The sequence below is a fragment of the Drosophila pseudoobscura genome, chromosome 3 (genome assembly GCF_009870125.1).
Source record: "Drosophila pseudoobscura strain MV-25-SWS-2005 chromosome 3, UCI_Dpse_MV25, whole genome shotgun sequence".
Classification (NCBI taxonomy): Eukaryota; Metazoa; Arthropoda; class Insecta; order Diptera; family Drosophilidae; genus Drosophila; species Drosophila pseudoobscura.
The window spans coordinates 11,285,044-11,308,823 of NC_046680.1; the positions used below are offsets into that span (position 1 = coordinate 11,285,044).

The following is a 23,780-nucleotide window of genomic DNA, read 5'->3' on the forward strand; positions in this document are numbered from 1 at the left end:
TTTGGTTTCCAGACACAGTAACGCTATATAAAATACATCTAAAACTTATTTTATTTAGCAGTTTAATATTATCTTATCCCTCTATCAACAAATCCAATTTCCTTATGGTACTAAATATTAGCGGAAAAGCAAAATGAAATTTCGTTTGACGTGCTAGCCATTACAGGTTGAATATTTTTTGGCTTGGAAAAGGTCAATCACAAACTCAGCGGTTACATTGATTACTCAAACAGTGTGCTTAATAAATGTCGTAATCGTAATCTGGCTAAATTGTAATATTTACATCAACGAATAATTCAGGTATGAATACAAAATATAAAACGAATTATTCTACATTGCGGAATCGAGCCTTGTAGACTTGTTCTCTGTGATTTGGAGTCAGGATGGGATTTAGAATTGGAGCTACACGATGTATCCTCTGCTGGAATCGGAAACGATCCCGAGCCATCACTTGCCACTCGCTCTTCCGCGCTGCCCGATAAGCAAAGTCCCAGGCGAGCATAACATGTACTTCGGGCTTCAAGTTGAAACGCACCTATTAAGACACAATTATAAGGGTCAAGAGCATTTATATTTATGAAGAATTCTATCAATACCTTTTTGTTTGTTGTCGAGCTGTCGTTGCTGCACTCACACACCTCAGACTGTTCGTAATCCTCATCATCATCGCTGCATGCTGTGTGTTGCACGCTACTTTCGTCATCGTCCTCGAAGCAAATATCAAAACTATTATCGCTGCATTCCGAAATACTCCTCTGCCGCTGCATAGACTTCTTAGCAGATGAACCAGCCGTGTCATCAGCATTATTGTTCTTGTCGTTGGATAGATGACTAGTGCTATTGCCAAACTCTTCTTGAGAGTCCTTAAAGCGGCTTGTAGTGTTTCGCAGATCGATAAAAAAGTAGCAAGAAGACGACGGTTCGCATTGATGAAACGCATCGAGCCCGGGCATTGCAGCGTTTGTTGACACCTTCGACGTCACTCGTTTCTGCAAGGCCGTTTGCATTTGGTTGACAACATTAATCGCCATCAATTGGAGAGAATTGAACATGTTGGCCAAAGGTTCTGGCTCAAGTGCATCCATGAGCAGGTTCTCCGTACCCGTTCGCTGTTCAAGCGAAGGCGCTGGCTCTGATTCCTGCATATTGTTAGGTGTCCACAATGATCCAGCATGCTGGCGCGACGGCGCGCATCGGTAGTGCTCGTATATTGGGGAGCTCATGCTGCCAATCATTCGAAGAACAAAGAGGAGGAAATAGTCAAGCAACGTTCCCATAAGGGTGTGAAATTTCGACATCTATTCTTCAAAACACAAGTTTGCGTGTGGAATTCCTTTTGAAAAGCCATTTTCTTGTGTTTTGTTTTGGGTGGCATTTTCCAAAGCCAACTTTAATTTGAGGCAGATTTATACATGATTACTCGAATGAATTTGTTCAAGTGGAATATAGAATGAAATCATGCATCCAAGTTGTGAAATGTTACGTATATATCCATCAGTTCCTTTCCGAGTAGATTTTTAAACAATTGTAGCCTTGCACTGCGTTGTTCTTGCATATACACATATGTTGTCCAGTTACGAAAATATATTTTACACGTTTTATTTATCGCAAAGATTTTCCGTCCGACCCTCATGAATAAAACCAAAATATACTGTCTGATTCTAAAAATATACCGTAAATATACTGACGAATTCAAGTTTTATTTTACATATTCCTCGTTATCTTTCTTCCGTTGAATATTACGAGCTATAAAGAACATTTAGCCATGCCCACATAATTTTAACCCATTGATGAATCAATTTGCTACTTAACTGGCTTATTTTTATTACTTGCTTCTATTGTATTTTGACTAAAACTAGGTTTAAACAAAATAGTTCGATTTATATGTTACAAATACTGCTTAACCTTCCGTCTTTTAAGTGTGACCGCGGACTAATCGATGAAACAGACCCTCATGAATAAAACCAAAATATACCGTCCCATTTTAAAAATATACCGTAAATACACTGACGAATTCAAGTTATATTTTACATATTCCTCGTTTTCTTTCTTCCGTTGATGATTACTAGCTTTATAGAACATTTAGCCGTGCCCACATAATTTTAGCCCATTTATGAATCAATTTTCTACTTAACTGGCTTATTTTTATTACTTGCTTTTATTGTAGTTTGACTAAAACAAGGTTTAAACAAAATAGTTCAACAAAAATTCAGATTTATATGTTACAAATACTGTGTTCCAGTGTGACCGCGGACTAATCGATGAAACTGACCCTCATGAATAAAACCAAAATATACCGTCTCATTTTAAAAATATACCGTAAATATACTGACGAATTCAAGTTCTATTATTCATATTCCTCGTTTTTCATATTCCGTCGAATATAACCAGCTATATAGAACTTTTAGCCGTGCCCACATATTTTTAGCCCATTGATGAATCAATTTTCTACTTAACTGGCTTATTTTTATTACTTGCTTTTATTGTATTTTGACTAAAACAAGGTTTAAACAAAATATCAAATACTGCTTAACCTTCCGTCTTTTAAGTGTGACCGCGGACTAATCGATGAAACAGACCCTGATGAATAAAACCAAAATATACTGTCTGATTCTAAAAATATACCGTAAATATACTGACGAATTCAAGTTTTATTTTACATATTCCTCGTTATCTTTCTTCCGTTGAATATTACGAGCTATAAAGAACATTTAGCCATGCCCACATAATTTTAACCCATTGATGAATCAATTTGCTACTTAACTGGCTTATTTTTATTACTTGCTTCTATTGTATTTTGACTAAAACTAGGTTTAAACAAAATAGTTCGATTTATATGTTACAAATACTGCTTAACCTTCCGTCTTTTAAGTGTGACCGCGGACTAATCGATGAAACAGACCCTCATGAATAAAACCAAAATATACCGTCCCATTTTAAAAATATACCGTAAATACACTGACGAATTCAAGTTATATTTTACATATTCCTCGTTTTCTTTCTTCCGTTGATGATTACTAGCTTTATAGAACATTTAGCCGTGCCCACATAATTTTAGCCCATTTATGAATCAATTTTCTACTTAACTGGCTTATTTTTATTACTTGCTTTTATTGTAGTTTGACTAAAACAAGGTTTAAACAAAATAGTTCAACAAAAATTCAGATTTATATGTTACAAATACTGTGTTCCAGTGTGACCGCGGACTAATCGATGAAACTGACCCTCATGAATAAAACCAAAATATACCGTCTCATTTTAAAAATATACCGTAAATATACTGATGAATTCAAGTTATATTTTACATATTCCTCGTTTTCTTTCTTCCGTTGAATATTACGAGCTATAAAGAAAATTTAGCCATGCCCACATAATTTAATACGATTAATGAATCAATTTTCTACACAATTGGTTAGTTTTTAGACCTTGTTTTTATTGTATTTTGACTAAAACAAGGTTTAAACAAAATAGTTCAACAAAAAAAAAAGTCGCTAAAGCCCTAGTATAGGCCTTGGAATACCCTATTTTGTTAATTTTATATGAAGATGAAACGTGATTTATAAAGACCTTTTCTCAAATTGATATTCTTTAGACATATTCATGTACATTATTAGTATCTTGTATATATTTATGTCGATCCTGATACCTACGGAGTCTTGGATGACAAACATTTTCTCAATTCTATAACATCCATTTCCCCCAGGGTATGTGTGCATGGAATGGGACTCATTGTTGTGAACCGGTTATGCCGACTATTTCTTGGTTAATCTTTCTTCCGTCGAATATTCCCAGCTATATAGATCTCTTATTTTTTCCCAGATAATTTTATACGATTGATGAATCAATTCTATACATGATTGGCCTATTCGAAATACTTGCATTTATTGCATTTTTATATAAAATTGAAAATTAAACTAATAGATTGATGAAATTGACAAAAATACCATGGGAGCGCGGCGAAAACCAGTATTTCTACAGTATGACCCTCAGAACAGCACCGAAATATACCGTCTTATTTTAAAAATATACCGTAAATATAATAACGAATTCAATTTAATTTAATTTAACTAAATAGTTAGATCGTTCAGCCATGCCCACATAATTTGATCCAATTAATGAATCTATTTTCTACTTGATTGGCTTTTTTTAAATACTTAAATTGGTTTGTTTTTGCCTAAATTCGGGTTTCTCAACAACAATATATAGTCTCGTACGATGAAAAACCGAACTTAGCCCACCTAAGCCCCCTCTATTTAAATAGTTCAACTACTACTACTAAATGGCGGTAAATTTTACCGATTGCAAATTCTTTACTTAGATCCATACCCCCTTGGTTTACACTGGGTAAATTGTTATCCACCAAAGATTGGAAACTATAACTTTATCAAATGAACCTATTTTCTACTTGACTGGATTGTTAGAAATACTTACTTTTATTGGATTCTAAGGTATCCAATTATCGCCGAACAATATTCTGAATCTGCTCCACGTGAATATGGGTTGACCTTTTCAACGGCTAATTTGCATAATTTACAAGGACTCATTGTTGCCTCATTGTGGATGGTGCCAGTGTGAATCGGAGTTTCACATCCATCAAAAAATCCCACCATTCCCCCGGGATGGGCTCAGTGTGCAGAGGCTATTATCGATAGTTCCATAATGTTTCACAATGAATAAATTGTACACCCAACAAATTCGACAAATTCAAACAGCTTCGTGGATATAATCGGATAATATCTATGTTGAAAAATGTTGTTCATTTATTTGTAATACCTGTACCGAACATATAACAGAACTGATTCTGATTTTTGAGGTGATGAACAGCTGTTTCATGAAATCCATTTTATGATCGTATTGCACCGGAATTCAAGTCCAATCTAACGTGCAGGATAACGAGACGATGTTAACCAAGGCAAAATCAAGCAAAATTATAGCGACAAAGCGACCAAATCAAAAAAAAAGTCTACCTGCCTTAACTGGTTAAGCAGATGAGGATTTATATGAGAATATATGATACAGGAAGAGATATATTTACATATAAGCATGCACACATATAGATGCATTTATCACATTATAAGGATGCGAATAGGTGATCAAGTGTGCAGAATAACAAAATGAATTTGAATTCCGAAACCATTTTAAGCATCATCTTTTTTTATGACGTGCAAAATTTTAAAATACTAAACTATTTAGAATAGAATAGAATAGAATAGAATATTTAGAATGCCCTAATAATACATACATATTTGACGAAACTTACAAAAAAACGTGACTTGATCCGCGATATGATCAAAAAATTAATCACGCGTGTTCAAACACGATTAAACACCAAAAATTATTGTTTTTTTTAATGTATGCAACCTGCAACTGTAAAAAAATGCAAGTGCTTGTTCCGCTGCGTCATTCTGGGATATAGATGCATACATATTCACATATGCAAGCATATGTGTGCCCATATGTATATGTACATGTATATATGTACTTAGATCGTTTTAAAGTAAATATGTATATACATATATTTATGTGCATTAATAATTAACTTGAATTGCATATATGTATATGCATATATAACCACATCAACATATGGACATACTATATATGCGATTAGATACATTATTATACATATATATGGATTTATAATACGTATTATTCAGATTTTACATGCATATGTACGCAGCCAGTATTCTCGCTTTTTGTGAGTATACATCTTTGGATGTGTATGTATGTATCTATGTGTGCCATATGATTAATACACACCGAAACAGCTGATTCATACGCGTTCCATACATACACACACACACTCTCTCTCCCACATGTTACTCACACCAACTAGGTGCAACAGTTGAGAGTCAACAACAGGACCGAATCGAGGGTTGGTCGTTTATTCTGATTAATCAGACGCAGTTTTGATTTTCAATAAATTGGAGAGTTCATTTAGGGACACCTGCCCACCATAACAAAGTACAATAACTATTTAGCATTAATATGCTTAAATACTATATCTGTGGCTACAGAAATATATGGAAAATGTTTTTGGAGCCCCAAATCAACTTCGATGCGTCACTGGCTGGTCGAGGAAATAAGTCTGGTTGAGAGAGTCATTGGGCACAAACACAAACAAGAATACACAACCTGCTCTCTCGCTCTCGCTCTATCTCTCTTCACTGCTTAGCAAAATAAATGCACAGCTCGCAAACAGTGTGCGTGTGTGTGTGTGTACTTTGTGTGCTCGTATGCGAGGGATTCAAGTCGTAAACTTTGCAGTCTGTTCATTCGAACCGAACAGCTGTGAGTGATCAAGACGCCGTTGTCGGGGACAAAATATAATACATATATATGCGCCATACATATATGCACATATATTCATATATATTTACATATATTCACCGTGCATGTAGCAGAGCGCATAAGAAATAAGTACAACAAAAATAATAAGTATATGCACAAAAAAGTAAAAACGTAAAATCTTTTGCGTAGTTTATTTGCTCGGGTCGTTCGTTTGCTTCACTTGAACTCGTATCTTCGTCGCGCTGGATGTCTTGTGCGGGCGCAGTACTGACTGGCTTATTTGCTGCTGCCGATGTTTTGACCAGGACAAGAAATGCCCTGGCTGTCGCGACACTGTCGTTCGCCTGTTCCGTCGTCCCGTCCCCTAACCACCCAGCAGCACTAACCGTAGCCGTAGCGAGCCGAGACACCAAATAATAACACAGTTACACAGCGCACAGTACCAGACCGCGATTAGCCCGACTATCACGCAGTTCAACTGCAGCTCAGCTCAGTTGAGGAGAACTGAATCTTGTAACAATAACAGGAACGTGTGTGCATACATCAGATTGTGATTGAAACTAAAAACACTAGAATAAAATAAACCAAACCCCGTTTAGTACCCGAGATACTTATACGCAATTAGTCTCCCACTGCACTTGGAAGTTGTGAGAAAATTCTACGATAACGTGATAACATTGAGGAATATCCAAAATAAAATTCAACAAACTGCAGTACGTAAAACTAACATTTCACAAGTGTGTGTTTGGGTGTGTGTGTGTGTGTGTGTCTGTGTTTGGTAACCAATTCAATCCAATCTATTAAATACAGTGCATTTATGTATAAATTAATATAATGCTCAGCTGAGAGTGTGCATAAAAAACTAAAGATATACATATACATATACGTATAAGCATATATATGTACATAAGTATAAATCCATTGCACAGACGCAACGCGAAGCGAACGTGAGTCTTGGAATATTGCAAACACAAAACAAAAAATAAATAAATAACGAGGAACCAGTTTCACCTTGAGCACACACATTCACATTCACAATCAAAGAAGACAGAGCAAAGTATCTGTGTGTGCGCGAGTATATTGTTAAATGAAACAGCACGATCGGGCAGGCGACTACGAATACATAATCGTACATAAGTTACATGCATAAACATGCACAGCACAGGGTAATGTGCGGTTAAAATGCTAACCGCTCTATTTAATAATACCCGATAAAATTGGAAGAGCCGAGCCTTATCACCAGCTATACAGTTCCAGCTACATCAACATCTACATCTACAGCTACGACGAGTGCACACAAACAAACCAATCCAAAACCAAAACTAATACCAATACCACTGCCAGCCAGACCCACAAATGTGTATCTACTACTGCGAATGCTGCTGCAGATCTAGACGAACGCACTTGGAAAACTAACTGTGCGATGCACCCCACTAACACAGCGCCCCACACGCTGCAAATTTGAGATACAAGTGGAAAGATGATAGCTGAGCCAACTCAGGGAACTCTTGATACCAACACCAACACCGATACGGATACCGATTCGCTTACCAACGGGCCTGCTATTAGTATTGCAACCACCCCAATAAACCCAGCCCCAACTCAACCGATACGGATACGGATACGGACACCAACAAGTAAAACACAAAGCGAGCAAGCTATTACTCATTCGACGACGGCTGTGGCTGGGACTCTGCCTGTGCCTGTGCCCTCGCCTGTTGCTGCAGCTGCAGCTGTACCGAACCCCCCCACACCCACACCCAAATCCAGATCCAGATCCAGCATGGACAACGAAAGATCTCCAGCACAGGGCACTCCCAAAATGACAGTCATAGTCCTCGACGCCGATGTGGTATTTGGTTCCGCACGGGTGCCTGTCAATTCCAGTACCCCGTATTCAGATGCAACTCAAGTAAGTTAATGATGCACTGCTTATCGGCTCTTATGGGGAAGCTGAACACTTACATAGATAAGACCTAACAAAATTTTGCAGATATTTTTGGGCAAAAGGCCTACATTTATACTCGTATTCTACATGTGTGTGTGATTATTATTTTTCCAGACTGGACAGGTCAACAAAAAGTTTGACTGATAAGATTTCCTGTAGATTAGATTCTATTTCTCTTGCGATTATTTCTTTGTTTACAAACACAAATATGGCAGAACAATTAAGCAAGATTAGTAACCGAATATGTATACGAATGCGTACCAATATCATGGTATTTATTTAACTTTTGACGTAGGGCTGGATGCAGCTGTGTGTTCTTATGATGAAATACTAGTTTCAGTGGACGATATGTATGTATGTATGTATCGATCATGACCGAATACCCTTCTGATGTATCCCTAGACATGGGTAGTGCTACCATCCATGGATTCAGTGGAAATGCAGTTTCTTTTATTTATTTTTTGCACCCATGCATATTTTTACGGGGCGGTCGTACCCGCGATTCGCTTCCCTTAATGATGACTCACTTGCATTTGTCGTGTAGGAAATACGTACGTACGTATGTACATGCGAGAGTGTATGTCTTTATTTATATGCATTTGTGTGCAGTACACACGAATAGTAGGTGATTAAGAGTACCAATCATGATATTGCACTCTGACCGATACCGAACCTCGTGTCATATGATAGCAGCGTCACTTCAATGCTGATCAAAAACTTGATATGGTAGGGGTAAACGTGATCAAAATCCGATTGACCTGATCATCACCCAGCATCGTTTCTAGAACATATCTGGAACCTCTTGTTAGGGACTCCAAATGCAATTTGAAATATATGTACATGTGAAGAATATATAATATTAGCAATGAAATGGAATGTCCGATTGTGTGCACATATACACACATACGTACGCGTACAAACTCATAGAACATTTGGTGCATTGACCTTGCTTAGCAGTTTGTTTTTTACGGTTATTAGTGCGGACTCGGGGGAGTGGAGGCAATGGCTCCGCCAGCAGCAGCAGCAGCAGAAGCAGCGTCACGAACGCCAAACTCAATTGCGTATTACTTACTATACGTAGATATGTATATGTACCTACATATGTACATATATTGTACACACACAAGACGCACATAAGGACACATGTATTTAGTGAGACGTCGTTGACTTCTGTTTATAGTACATTTGTATCTTTATTGCAAAAATATTGTATATGCATTTAATGTGGCTTGTCAGTGTATGAGTACTTGGACTGGATGACCTTTGGCTCTAAGCGTGCAGCAGGAGCGGCCCTCCGCCCACAGCCGCCCGAGCGAAGAACAGTTAAAATCGAAAGCCAACGAACAGCCCTCCCAGCCCCATTTCATCACTTTTACTTATTCGAGTGTATGCATACATACGTACAAATGTACGAGTATCTTACGGATGCGGGTGTCTGCACAGTCAACTTCTGTTTATGTTTGCGTGTATCTGTGTGCACTGTCTGTGTTATGTGGTGTGCGTGTGTGTGTGTGTAGATCTACGAGAGTCGGCTGCTTATTAGACTTGAACTGTCTGACGCGACATTGAGAGTGAGTATTGGAGCAGACTTGTGGCGAGGGCAAAGGCAAAGGCAACAGCAACAGCAACAGCAACACCAAAAGCAAAAGCAACAGCCACGGCGATGGCAATGGCCGTTGGAGCATCGCATCACATCCAGCCCACCGTCGGTGCCCAGCTCTCTTCGGCTTCCATCACTCGTTTCGGCGGAAAGTCTGCTCACTGCTCACTGCTCACTGCTCACCGCTGACTGCTTGCTGCTCCCTGCTCAGGCGTCGTTACTGCCAAGGGTATCGTGTGGATGAACTTTACGAGGTACACGAACTGCTGCAAGGTCGAAGTTAACGCTATTAATAGGTAGTTTTTGCCGTCTCTCTTTTGTGTGAATAAAACGGTTATTCACATTGGCCATGTTCTCTCCTCTGCGTTGAGGGCGGCGCGTCACAGCGATGACCTATTCCAAATGGTTGTCGAGTTCCTGCGTTCCTGTGTTCCCCAGACACGACACTGTTCTGTTTGTGATTTCGTTCGATCTGTCTACTGATTTAAAGGATTAAGTGCACAAAAGCATAACCAGGAAGCAGCGGCGGAATTGCTTATTAATTGAATGCATGCGAGTACATTCGTGCACTTGTCTGTGTATCTTAATAATCGAATGTGAATATACACAAGTATACTCGAACAGATACAAATACAGATACAGATACATACATATTTCGTTTTTAGGAGCGTTTTATTAACCTTGGCGAGGGACATTGAACTTCAAACGCTGCGAATACGTATTTTTCGTACAGATACAAATGCATACAACCGAACATAGACAAGGCGATACACAAAATGCATATATGTAGGCTACACAGATATACGGTACGTACTATATATCCGTGCAAGTGTGCGTGCAGTCAGTGCTTTCGCTTGGTGTGAATTTGTATTTCCTAACTCTTTATCTGTGGAACGTTAATATGGAATGAACACTCATATGTATATATGTATGTACATCCATACGTATATAAATGAATTTATAATAGGGAAATGTGTTTTCGTATAAAAACAATACGAACAGAGTGTTTTACATATATTATAGATGTATCCATTCGAGGTGTGCTTTCAATTCCGCGATTGCATACACTTAAAACTTATTCGGGGAACTTATTGAAATTTAATTATCATACCGGAATCAACATCAGCGATTAAGTTCTATGATGATCCTAATACTATCTGGTTTCACAGTTAAAACACTAATGATTGTTCAGTTTCCCCTTCACTCTTACTGTGTATAAGTAAATCTGTTTTAATTGAAAGATTAATTCTTTAACCCTCGCTGATGATTGTTTCACCTGTTCTTTTATTCCAGACGAAGAAACATTCTCCCGGCCATATCAAGAGACCCATGAATGCATTCATGGTGTGGAGTCAAATGGAGCGTCGGAAGATTTGTGAGCGAACGCCAGACTTGCATAACGCCGAGATATCCAAAGAATTGGGTAGACGATGGCAGCTCCTGAGCAAAGAAGACAAGCAGCCCTACATAGCCGAGGCAGAGAAGCTCAGGAAGCTGCACTTGATCGAGTATCCTAACTACAAGTACAAGCCACAAAAGAAGCAGTCGAGATCTCCGGGAGCGCTAAAGCAGAATCAGGATGCGGATGGAAGCGAAGTTAAAAATGACACACCGAATAGCACTTTGTCCACTATTGCAATTAATGGAACCCCCACTGCCGGCCGGAAAAGCAAAAGATCTACCTCTACATGTCAAACTGGTTCAGTTTCGAAACGTATAAGAAATAATGACACGGGTGATACTTCGAAACCTAAATACAATGTAAATGTAAAAGCTCCGATAGAGCAACAGCACAATAATGCCGTTGATATTATGTTACCATCAACCGATAATATTTTAAGCTATCAATCATCTGAATATTTACCTCTGAACACGAATAGCAATGCTGATTGCGATCTAAAACTACACTCAGACCTAAATGCAGGTCAAATGGAAAATCTTTCCCCCAATCCACGAGAGAATTTAACCGACGATGTTTACAAGTATTACTCATTTTTCGCAAACTCCACCGACAACGAGGACTCCCAGTTGGAGGTGAACTCTTCGTCCAATAGCCACCACAATCAATCGGATCCAGCCGCAGGGCTGATGGAGAATCTATCCGATATAGGTCCGCTGAATGCCACGGAGGAGTTCTCTGAAGATGTCCAGAAGTATTTGCCATTCTGTGACGAATCCTTGTTAGATGTGAACTCCGTCAACAACAATGGAACCAACAACAGTTCCCATACGAACTTCTCGGATTGCCACAATATTATTGAAGACAACATTTTAAATGATGCCAACTTGCATTCGGCCAGCCATCAAATACCTCCGTATGTGCCTGACACTCCCGAGTGTTTTGTGGAAGACTGCGCTGGTGGCGACAACTCGTCCTCCCATCAAGTTCAACCGCAAACTGTTACGATGAACATCGAGATACACAACAGCACTCGTCTATATGGGGGAGGGGGAGATGGCGGGCATACATTCCAAAATGACGATTTCAATCCGATTCCGACGGCGGCTGAAGACAGCGAGTGCAGCATACTGACCGCCTCACATTCGCCCCAATTCGTCTTCAGCAGCATAAGTAATAGTTTCGTTGAATCAGATGCTATGGGTTCACACCCATGTACATATATAACCCAAGACTACACCGGAAACGTAATTGAAACAAACAATGATCTCAACTACACCGCACATGATAACAACGGAGCTCTCCTAGCTTACACATCTGAGGATTTACCCCTTCAGCCTACTGGTAGTCATTTAGAGTTTAACACTAACAAATATGAGTTTGAAAGTTATTATAAAATGTGAGAAATACCTTTAAGTTTTGTGTAATTTATAACTAATATAATTATACGTTTGTAATTTTACACCAAATTATACATATATATATATATATATTCCATAAATTCTATATATACGATTATATACATAAAAAAAAGAATAAATGCTTTGCATTGAAAATATTTATACCGGAGCGCTCTTTCCTTTCCTTGAAGTTTTGCTTAGAGACCGTATGTTCGGGATCTAAACATGGAGGTAACCGAAGAACCGTATAATAGCTAGCTCTCAAAGAACTCAAAATAAAGAAAAGAATCGTTTTGTTTTGCGAAGTATCTACATATGTTTATTTACACGTATATATATTTTACATCAATCATTGGTGGCACGGCACAGATCAATCAACAAGAAACATCCAACATAATAGAGTACACTATGACATTAAACTATGATCATTTGGGGGGTTACACGATAGAAATAATTTCGATAATAAATTAGTATACTTTAATTTCAATTTTGCACATTCCACAGCATGATAGTTTATCCAAATTACAAGGTGCTCGCTTCGATATGTGGGATATTGTGTAGGCCGGTGTCGGGATTGGACCAGTAATAGTAGGGGGGACCTTGGCTGAAGCAATATTTCATGTCAAGAGTCTCCCCATGGTCCACATAGTACATAAGGTAAAAATTGCACATTTCATCTTCGTTGGTGGGGCTGCAAAGGACACGAAAATGTACTTCCTGGCGGTAGAAACGGTACACGAGTGCGTGTGCTATAGATATGATGTACATACCCAATTTTAGTTATCCGATGACGGGTATTTTTGATGGTACACCTCATGGCGAGCTGATCGCCGCTCAAAATGGGTTCGGTGTTCGTGACATTGTAAAACATCTGAGGCGTAAGCGGATCCCGCTTTCCAAGTTGAACCCATTCTTGAATTCCCTCGCTATTCGATCGCACTCTATATCCAGCCACAACCTTTCCCATTTCATGAGTGTGCACACGATAGGCAAATGGAAATAGTACTTTATTCTCAGTTATTTCGCAAGCTGATTCCATGTGCTCTGTTTTCATTGCGGGAATTATTCCGTCTGTGCCCAATAATAGTGTGCCAGCTAACTTTTGAAGGCTGTTGAGAAAGTGTGTAAGACCCTAATGCAATCGCTTAAAATGAAAGAGCAGACTTACGGCTTTTCTGTGTAGTCCAGGAACACGCCAGAGTCATCGGTGGAACCATCTGGAAACCAAAGCAAAAACTTGTTTCACTCGTACGAGTACCACCCTCCCACTGAGGAAACTTGTTGTTTACTCACCCTTGAATCTGTCAACGTGAGCGTAGTGCACTTGCAGTACCAAATACTTGGTTGGCGAGTCCTTGCCAACCTTAAAGCCAACACCCGCAGGCAAACTTACCTTTTGGGCATCTCTCGCCCATGCATATAGGATCTAAGTTGAGAACAAATATATACCATACACACATTAATTTGGTAGGCACTTTACAAATGTACACAATAAATAGTAAGCCACGAGCAACCTCGATTCTACTGTACATGTAGCTACTCCGCACAGTGTAATCAGTTAACCAGAACAAAACGTCTGCATATGTATATATGTATGTACATATGTAGGCATTTGCTTACGAGGTTAAAGTCAAGGACTGGTTACATTACAGCTTTTGCCTTGAACACAGTAAAACATTTACGTATTCAAAATGTAATGGAATCACTATCGTAGTAGTATCTATCAGAATGAGTTATATTTAGTTTTATTTACGTATTTTTATAGTAAGGAATTAGTATTGTTTTGATTCTAAAATCCCCTTTGGACATTGCAAATTTTGAGTCTGTAAGTTTTTCACCAAGAATTTAGCCATACATACATATATTGTTATATATGTTATATGTAGTTTAGAGGATACCCCATAGGTATTTGAAATATGGCCGCTACGATCTGCTGCAAGTGCGATAAAGAAATCGACGACCAGGCAATATGCAGCTCTGGCAAGTCGTACCATCCGGAGCACTTCACATGTACGGAGTGCGAGAAGCCCATAGGAATGTCGGAGTTTAAGCTTCTGAAAAACGAGCTGGTTTGCAGCGAGTGCTTTCTGAAAAAGCATGCCCCCAGGTGCTATGCCTGCGGCTCTCTTATTCGGGAGCGTGCCATTGCTGCGGTTGGACGCAAGTGGCACGAAGAGTGTTTCAAGTGCGTCGGGTGCTGTCAAAACCTGTTGACTTCGACGTTCTTCGAAGTCAACGGGTATCTGTTCTGTAAGGATGACTTCCGAGAAGCCTTTTCGTCCCGTTGCGCCGGCTGTGGAGAGCCCATCGACAAGAAAGCCATAGTCGCCTTGAACACGAAATGGCACCCTCGTTGCTTCGAGTGCTTCAACTGCGGAGAGCGTATTGCCACTGATAACTTCAATATCGAGGACGGAAACCCGTTCTGCCTAAAGTGTAGTGGAGAACCCACCCGAAATCAAATTACAAATTAAAATGTTCCAAAATTTAAGCTGTTAAATAGGATTTTGTTAGCTTCTATCACACTACTGGTTCCCAATCGAAGGATTATCACATTTACCTGAGAGTGAGAACGAGGTCCGCAGGGGCTGGCCTTTTCCTCAGCCGTTGCTTGGGCCATTTCTCCGCAGTTCCTGTTTCAGAGAAAATACATACGTTATGTTATTGGTTGTACAAGTTTATTGAAAAAAACTCACCAAGTGCTTTTGGTTGTTCCTGGCTCGCCACACCCGTACAGAAGCATGTGATGAGCCGTGTTCATGGTTGCATTCGGATTAAATCCAACTTTAGAAAAACAATGAAATTACAAAATGTTTAATGGAAAGCTTCTATGACTTTTTGACGTACCAATATAGTATGTGGTAGTTGGATCGACTTTTATTGGAGTGCACAAGTACAAATCCGGCTATATGTTAGTAATAAGTACATAAAAAAACAAATAAAATAATTTTAGATTAGTTATTTAGAAACAATATGCATACTCGAGGGTTCTTACAAGTGCAAAGTGTATATTATTAAACGTATTTCCCCCACGCATATATTATTTTGTATGTACATATGTATTTATGTATCTATCTACAGAGCACCGCGCAACTTGCAGGCCGTGTCCTAGGGCAAACCGCAATCTACAGGTTTCAATGCATCCCATATGGCAAAGTCTATTTGTGTGTATCTACACAGAAATAAAAGAGTAACCAACCATATGGAACAGTTTCCTGTATAACTTATTCATTTGTACATAGTATTATTGCTATTGGATTTTTTGCGGAGCATCTGTAGATTGTTATACATACATACAGGCACATGTAATCGTACTTTTGTGGCACAAACCATATGACACTTGAAAAAAAATTAATTTCCGATGTACTACTCACAGTTTTCGGTGAAACCAAGGGCATCAGGAAGGGGAAAGATCCTGTGGAGCCTGTTGCGGATTCATAACTATTCCTTCGGTACATCCCCTGGTCCACCAGGCTGTACACACTTATTAAATTGACTAGCAAAATGTAGCAACAGGGCATTGAGATTCCAATCTTTCGAGCCATTTTCGCGTCCTTTTATGTGTCTATATTCTATTTTAATATTAATTAAGGAAATTAAAACAAAGAATCTACGTGGAAGAACTGTTCTGCTCGTTTCGTTTGCCTAGGTTTTAGTTCTGTGTATTTGTGAGATACATTTTACACACGTAGGCCCAGCTTAGTATATGTGAAGTGTTGTTATCGATGTTTAAAACCCACATATCGATAACAGTGCTGGAAATATCCACAAACCGCCCTGAACATATGGTTTATTTTTAAAAAGGCCACAGCGCAATTTGCTTGTAATTTCATGCTCAATATTCTGAACAGAAATAAAATGTCATTAAAAAATTTGCAAGTGAGACCGTATCCAATTTGAATGGTAGTAAATCATGAAAATGTTTGTTCGCATGCGCCAACCAATTGATTTTTGTGATAAACACGGTTCCGTTCCCATGTTTTGAGTGTCTTATTTCTTGATATTATTGTAGGCTGCTTCAAATTATAAGATTGCACAAGCTGAGCTGGAAAATATTTTAACTATAAATGGCGGATCAATGCGGCATGGTGGAACCTACTAATGGTATGCCCCCATAAACCCAGTCCATCTATTGACCCTGGTGTAGCTATGGATTTGTTTTGATTTTGCCATTAAGAATTAAACATATAAAAAAATGTTAAAAGCTTTTACTATATAGTATTCAATTGAATGTCAATCAGTTTTTTGTCAACAAAATTAAGCAAGTAACAGCAAATAGTATCGCAATGATATATTATTTGCAGAAAATGCGGATTTCATTTAATTAGTGGCAAATTATATGTATTTCAGGCGAAAGCACTTATCAAGACACATCGAGTATTTTAAATATGATGGATCCAAACACCTTTAATATGCCGCCTCCCAACTTACATTCGTCGAAGGGGATAAACCCGAATAAGGCGATATTTACGATAGACTCAAATACAGGACAGATCTTCATTGTGAACAACAAAGCATGCCACTTGTTGGGATATACGTCGCAGGAGTTACGGAACAAAAGTTTTTTTGATTTACTAAATTGTAAAACGGAAAGTCACATTTCGTCATTGGCGGAAATGCAGATTGATGTCGATGAGGGAAGAGTTGTCCTTCTCAGTGGCAAAGTGATAGAAATGAAGACAAAACAGAGCACTAAGATATTGGTCTCGCTCTGGATTCGACAAATAGACAACGAAGGACGGAACATAGCTGTCGCCGAGCCGGTTCAGAGACACATTTGCCAAATAGGCATTGACCGCTTCGGTGCGATAACAATGGCCGACTCTGCCACTGCTACAATATTCCTTTATTACTCCACCGAAGACGTCGTTGGAGTGAATATTACAACACTAATACCCTTCATAAAACTCCCAGATCCGGACAGTAGAGAGATACCGAAGATCCTGCGCAAGCAGAGAGCCACAGGACGCACCACTGACAATGTTAAATTTCCGCTCTGCTTGCTTATAACTACACCGGAAGCGATTGGTTCTTCAACGACGCATTCCTGCAATACGTGCTTCAACATAACCGTGTGGGTTTTCCAAAATCTGAGTGGGCTTATTGTGGTAGATGAAATAGGCAACATTCAGACTTGCAATCAGCCGTTCTCTGTGTTGATGTTCGGATACGGCCAGGAAAAAATAACAAAAATGCATATATCTTCAATTTTACCTAACTTCGGCAAAGATTTTCGCGAAGATAAAAGCCCAAACGTCTCGAATACATCCATTACCAGCAATGATTGGGAGCCCGATACAGATCCGTTTATCGTTGACAACGAGTCCTCACTTCAATCTTGTAAAAAACTGTCCGCAATCCCACCTGCAAGTGAACATTCTCTCTACGACGCGGGACTCAATGGCGGAACCCACTTAAGCTGTAACCAGGAGGGTAACAGCGACATGATTTCCGAAATTCGTCCACTCGAAGACATTACAATAGACGAGATTTTGACACCAGTGAATCCCTCGAAAAAGTTCCCCTCTGACGAGTATGAAGAGTCGCTATCCCACCTAAATGAAATGAGCTTGGACAAGGTTAAGTCCCAATCTATAGAGGCTTGTGATGCTTCAAGCAGTAATCCAGCCACGAGGCTACTCAGTTCGATTAATGGAAACTTTCTGGGAGAGGCGATTCACGCTGATGGCACTGTCATAGACGTTGTGTACTCGGTATTGCTCCATGTGTTGCCCTGCTCCCGCCGAGTGTATTGCATTTGGGTGTGTCGAGACCCCTCCAATCGCTTAGAGAGCGACAAGTACAACTATGTCAATCTCACATCAACATTCAACAGCATGGCAAGCACTATCGAGCAGTCCCTGGGACAAGTAATTAAGACAACAGCAGCTCAGAATTCCAGCAGACCCAACTCTCTCTCATTGATGTCCAAATACGAAGACGAGCTGTACTCGGGGGACTATAGCAAGCACTACACTTCGATCCGGCAGATTGGCAAGGGAGCTTACGGCTATGTTAATATGGCTTTTCGGAACACTGATCGGCTATTGGTTATAACCAAGTTTATTTTGAAGGAGAAACTTTGCCCTCAATTTATGATTAAGAACCGGGATGGTAAGGAAGTTCCTATCGAGATCCACCTCCTGCAGACCTTAGATCACAAGAATATAGTATCGGTGTTAGATGTTTTTGAGAATGATTTATTCTACCAGCTGGTGATGGAGAAACACGGTTCGGGAATGGACCTATGGACGTTCATTGAACGACGGCCTTTAATGGAGGAGAAGTTGGGAAGCTATATTTTCCGGCAAATTGCGGATGCCGTCTATTATTTGCATGAGCAGAAAATACTTCATCGTGATATAAAGGACGAGAATATAATCATTGATCATCATTTTAACATAAAGCTAATAGATTTCGGTTCAGCGACATTCATGGAAGAAGGTAAATACTTTTCAACGTTCTATGGAACAACCGAGTACTGCAGTCCCGAAGTCCTGGCTGGCAATAGATATGTCGGTCCCGAGCTTGAAATGTGGGCCCTCGGCGTCACTCTGTACGTCTTAATGTTTTTCGAGAACCCATTTATCGACGTCGAAGATACTGTAAAGGCAGAAGTCCAAATACCAAAGATGGTATCGGAGCAGCTGAGTCGTCTTTTGACCTCCATGCTGAACAAAGATCCCAAATACCGCTGCACAATGCTGCAGCTAGTAAACGATCCCTGGCTCACGCAAGAAGTCAATTCTGCGCACTTTAATTTTGCATGGATTGTTCCATGCAAGGCGCATGAGGCAGAACCGGACACTCATTTCATGGGCTACTACTCCAGCACATCAGTGTTGTCAACCATTTCGCCGCAGGAGAGCTTCTCCCATATTGAAGACTGCTCCATAGGCGGGCCAGACGAGGACACAAAGCTGACGGCAACACAAAAAACAGGCATAAAACTATGGAAAAATAATGAAGGTAAGCGATGCAATGTCTATTAATGTATATTTGTATTTTTTTGAATAAGTATTTTTGGTTCTGTCTATGCCACAGATAAGCACAATAAGATGGAAACACTTTATGCGAAGCAATTTCAATTGAATTCCTCAATCAGTAATCATGAACTGAGATTATCGCTTCCTGCTGCGAGCCACACTGAGACAGAAAAACAAATATGCTCTTCAAAATCGGAAAACGACATATTTAAACACAAACTTGAACCATGCGTCTCTGCCTATAACGTAGTTAGCTTGCACGACGTTAACACAAAACCTAGAACCCTGAATTTGAAGTAATATGATTTTGGTTTTATTATGTGTGTAAATTATTATGAGTGTCACCAATGTAAATAGCAGTATATGTGAAGAAGACAATTAAACAAAGGTCCTGGAATCTTTTAAAATGAACAAAATAAATCGAATATGTATATTACTGTTACTATCACAGTCTTTATGTTCGAATCGGGGATCCCACCATCCACCAAATACGCGTCACTCGTAGATCGGGGGAGATTTAGGTTACATGCCAATAGGTAATGTCTTACTTGGGAGATCCCAGTTAAAATCATCCTGTTGCTTGGTAATTTCATTCACCGGCGGTTATGATACTATACTCGTACCGTAGTTGTAAAAAATGTCCAACATATTATAGCGCAACAAATAACTGAATAACATTTTAATTGCATCATATGGAATTGTCAGATAATTAACACCTACACACATAGATATATTTGACTACGAAAAGTAAGCTGTAACTTAATATCTGTTTTAAAACAATGGATGCTTGTGCGACTGGATTGGATTATGTTTACTGTATGCCAAAAGCTCATATGAAATTGCGCGGTATTTCCATTTTTTGTTCAAAGCCATGGTTTGACATATTATAACTTTGGCCAATTCGTAGTACATTGAGCCATGTACTATGTACATACATCTATCCAGTTACCAACGATTGCTTAGTGAATACACCTCACAAACTTTATACAAATACAATATATATTACGTAATCACATGTATACTCTAAAATTGTTCTAAAATATTGTATTGGCGATGTCGTATTTACGGTCCCAATATCCTCCAGTATAGTTCCAATCTTCGGTTTTGGTGTGGGGGTTTGTTACAGGCTTAAACCATCTAAAAATAAGAATATTTCGTCATATTTTAGCTGTAGATCATGTAATTTATGGGTAAGATTGTTACCTTGGTGTCCAATTATCGCCATTAGTGGTTTTTCGATGCTTTCGAGTGTGTCTTTGCTTTTCTTCTAGGCGAGTCTTCTCCTTAGATGCACCATCTAAATTTCCTTCTTCGAGGTATAATATATCAGGTCGCAGACGAGAGTCGGTAGGGCAAAGTGTTAGCGGTGGTTTCATATTTTTATCCATAGCATTAAGCTGCAGCGCAAAGTTTGTAAATTGGTAGTACTGCAAGTATGAGGTTATTGAAAATAAAATCATATAAGATATCCAATGTATTGTACCTCGTTGCAGTTGGAAGGTCGTGGCTTGCAACTCCATAATACGGTGGAGTCTGGTACATCAAGCGAATATGCAGAGTCGCTCTTTGGTATGTCATTTGTCTCTTGCTCAAGAGGTGGAATGTTGTCGCTCTACAAAATATTTTGATGTTAAAAAAGAACTTATGTGTTTGGGATTCTCGAACTTACATCTTGTATGGACATGCTGCGAAAAGAGCTCAGCTTAAAGCTGTTCAATTTAGAAAACATCCTCTTCGGGGTTCCATCAGGCGAATCACCCGAGTCGCCACCGTCATTCTTTCTGGTTCCCAGTTTCATATATTGCGCATAGGATTCCGCAGAGCAGCATTTGATAAAGTCTGTCCATTTACCATACAGAAAGAATATATTCTTTTCGCTAAAAATATGTGATTCAAAAATTAAGATTCATTCTTCCGAGTTTTTCGCATCCTTTACCTTGAATCCCGTACAAAGCCCTCAACTCGATGCAAGTTTTTGGCCCCAGAACCAGCTGATTTGAAAGTTAGGTTCGCAATGTGACCGGTGGAATGATTTGTTATCACCATCTTTCCATACTGCTCTATCCACAGTGTTCCAACTATAATGTTGTGCACGCAACAGTTTACATTAGTCCAGGTGTAAGTTTCCTTCCATCTGACAAAAAGCGGATACCGTTAGCATGATTTAATGAATTTATATGAGCATACCCACTTTGGAAACTCAATGGTGACCGTGCCTTTGGGATTAACTTCCACACTTTTTCCCCAGAACTTAATCTTTGGGTTAATGGAGCCATGGAATTTAAAATCATTGGACTCTGCGTGAAATGCAGAAACTGGTGGATGGTGAGAAACCTGCTCACAAACTATTCGATAATCGTCTCTCTGCAATTCGTAAGTTTCGCCCAACAGAGGGTTAAATGGTTTTCCGAGTCTCTCCCAGTTGCAAGCCAAAGCAGAAACGGCAAAAGCTAAAAGTATTTAAATTTGTTTAATTTATCAATAGAAATTGTATTAAAATTAAACAAAAAAATACTTGGTCACACTTTTTCACTTAACACTTGTTGAAAATATAAAATTTTTGCCGTGAACACCCTGTTATTGTTCAAGAAATCCATACTATTTGTTGCTTTAAAATAACTAGTATACGTGAATATTTACTACCTGGCTAGACGTGAAAGAAGTGAATACCGATTTATTCGGCTGTCCATACATAAATACTGTATATAATGTATGTACATATGTTGTTAAGTACATATGTATGCACTTACATGGTCTGCTTGCTGTGAAATTAAATGAAAATCTTCGAACCACTCAATTTAGATACTTGCCTGCAACATATTTCATTCGATCTTCTGGAGTGTCCTGGCGAGCTGCTTGTGTCAAAAGTTGTGCATACTCCATATATTCGCATAGCCTCTGCAGGAAGCTCAGGGGTTCGTTTAGCATTACCGGCATGGTAATTTTACTCAAATCCTTTCCAATGCAGTTCTTGAGGATAGCCCAGATACTTACTTCCCTCCGTGATATCATTGGAGCTGGAAGCTCGGTTCTGCGAAGGCGAAATGTTATTATTACAGCCGAAAGTAATATTTTAATTTTGTATTCTTACAGTTTGAAGGAACGGATCTTACCTTTCGACACGTTCTATCAAATCTTCCTCTGCCATTTTTGAATTTAATTGAACGTATACTATTGATTGACTTTTGTGCTGTTGGTTTGAACACGTTAAAACAGTTGGATCTGCTTCTACAAAGACTTATGTGGTAGCGTTGGGAAGAGACGTGGGAGAATGAGTCCAAACTCTGAAAAGGGTTAAGTAGAGTAGGTAAGGCATTAGATTAGTTAGCTACTTGATTACACATTCACATATCTATACATACGTACGTATACATATGTACGTATGCGTGTCACCAGAAGTGTCTGTCTGCTTTTGAACCTAGCTGTTAATTGTTGGACTGTAAATCTTGTGACCAAAAAGTGTCGTTCATTCCAAGTGCAAATAAATGCTCTGAAGTATGTTTCAGGTGTTTACAAAATTTCAACCTCCGATTCTATTTTCGTTACATTGTGATAAGCCAGTGGTTTAGATTAATATACATTATTAAATTTCCGTGTTGTATCTGCCACTTACTTCTGAGTTTCAGCTTCTTGGAAAAATTTAATCAATAGAGTGATAAGAAAGCTTTTAACAGCTTTGAAAACAGGAGCTTTTCTTCAGAGATGATTTTATTGAATCGATTCATGAGTTCAAGTGCACCGATTTTTATTAAATATAAATACATACATACATACGCACCTAAAAATACATGCATACATATGTGTGTGCGCACACAAATTGGCCTTTATCAAACAATTAATGAAGCTGTGGCAGCCGAGTGTTTCGACTCGACAGTAAAATGCCCTTTATTCTGATTTTATGTACGGCGGAGCGGAAAGCTTTAATTCCGAAATGACCAAAATGCATTGCGGTCATAAATGTTTACACATTCTGTGCTCTGTGAAACACCTGATGACCTTTATCTATTTTTGACTCGGTGAAAAAGCTATATCTATTCATTTATGGCCGTTATTCGCGTTTATGGGTTTATGGAGGGGAGAACGTGGGAGTGCCGCGATGAGTCGGCAGGCGTGTGGGCGTTTAGAAGTCCAACATTGTAAACAAAAATTCAAGCAATTA

General features: G+C 39.1%; 6 protein-coding genes across 8 annotated transcripts; 3 read left to right on the forward strand and 3 right to left on the reverse strand.

Annotated features, from left to right (window-relative positions):
• Window positions 1-33: 33 nt before the first annotated feature.
• On the reverse strand, window positions 34-1,654 carry PPP1R15 (Protein phosphatase 1 regulatory subunit 15). Its single transcript, XM_001360831.4, has 2 exons — window positions 597-1,654; window positions 34-535 (listed from the first exon to the last, which is right to left on the reverse strand). Exons 1-2 carry the CDS (start codon window positions 1,296-1,298, stop codon window positions 326-328), a joined length of 912 nt encoding a protein of 303 aa, XP_001360868.2. The 5' UTR covers window positions 1,299-1,654; the 3' UTR covers window positions 34-325.
• Window positions 1,655-6,031: 4,377 nt separating this feature from the next.
• Sox14 (Sox box protein 14) lies at window positions 6,032-12,720 on the forward strand. Its single transcript, XM_001360832.4, has 2 exons — window positions 6,032-8,200; window positions 11,130-12,720. Exons 1-2 carry the CDS (start codon window positions 7,769-7,771, stop codon window positions 12,636-12,638), a joined length of 1,941 nt encoding a protein of 646 aa, XP_001360869.4. The 5' UTR covers window positions 6,032-7,768; the 3' UTR covers window positions 12,639-12,720.
• A 233-nt stretch (window positions 12,721-12,953) lies between these two features.
• Phm (Peptidylglycine-alpha-hydroxylating monooxygenase) lies at window positions 12,954-16,309 on the reverse strand. The gene is made up of 8 exons (XM_001360833.4): window positions 16,010-16,309; window positions 15,483-15,540; window positions 15,332-15,419; window positions 15,196-15,268; window positions 13,929-14,061; window positions 13,804-13,852; window positions 13,406-13,744; window positions 12,954-13,326 (listed from the first exon to the last, which is right to left on the reverse strand). Exons 1-8 carry the CDS (start codon window positions 16,178-16,180, stop codon window positions 13,158-13,160), a joined length of 1,080 nt encoding a protein of 359 aa, XP_001360870.3. The 5' UTR covers window positions 16,181-16,309; the 3' UTR covers window positions 12,954-13,157.
• On the forward strand, window positions 14,312-15,129 carry LOC6898445 (paxillin homolog 1). 3 transcript variants are annotated; one of them, XM_002138452.3, is made up of 2 exons: window positions 14,312-14,460; window positions 14,541-15,129. In XM_002138452.3, exon 2 carries the CDS (start codon window positions 14,552-14,554, stop codon window positions 15,107-15,109), a length of 558 nt encoding a protein of 185 aa, XP_002138488.1. In that variant the 5' UTR covers window positions 14,312-14,460; window positions 14,541-14,551; the 3' UTR covers window positions 15,110-15,129. The 3 variants fall into 3 exon arrangements, with proteins under 3 accessions (XP_002138488.1, XP_015039788.1, XP_015039787.1); XM_015184302.2 differs by having other exon boundaries at window positions 14,314-14,460; window positions 14,522-15,129; XM_015184301.2 differs by having other exon boundaries at window positions 14,324-14,460; window positions 14,527-15,129.
• Window positions 16,310-16,573: 264 nt separating the features above from the next.
• Window positions 16,574-20,057, forward strand: Pask (PAS kinase). Its single transcript, XM_001360834.4, has 3 exons — window positions 16,574-16,739; window positions 16,986-19,604; window positions 19,680-20,057. The coding sequence occupies exons 1-3, from the start codon at window positions 16,703-16,705 to the stop codon at window positions 19,919-19,921; spliced, it is 2,898 nt and encodes a 965-aa protein (XP_001360871.4). The 5' UTR covers window positions 16,574-16,702; the 3' UTR covers window positions 19,922-20,057.
• A 228-nt stretch (window positions 20,058-20,285) lies between these two features.
• Window positions 20,286-22,905, reverse strand: LOC4804292 (oxysterol-binding protein-related protein 2). Its single transcript, XM_033378218.1, has 8 exons — window positions 22,735-22,905; window positions 22,432-22,652; window positions 21,813-22,071; window positions 21,558-21,755; window positions 21,291-21,498; window positions 21,105-21,233; window positions 20,825-21,048; window positions 20,286-20,758 (listed from the first exon to the last, which is right to left on the reverse strand). The coding sequence occupies exons 1-8, from the start codon at window positions 22,767-22,769 to the stop codon at window positions 20,656-20,658; spliced, it is 1,377 nt and encodes a 458-aa protein (XP_033234109.1). The 5' UTR covers window positions 22,770-22,905; the 3' UTR covers window positions 20,286-20,655.
• Between the last annotated feature and the right edge of the window lie 875 nt (window positions 22,906-23,780).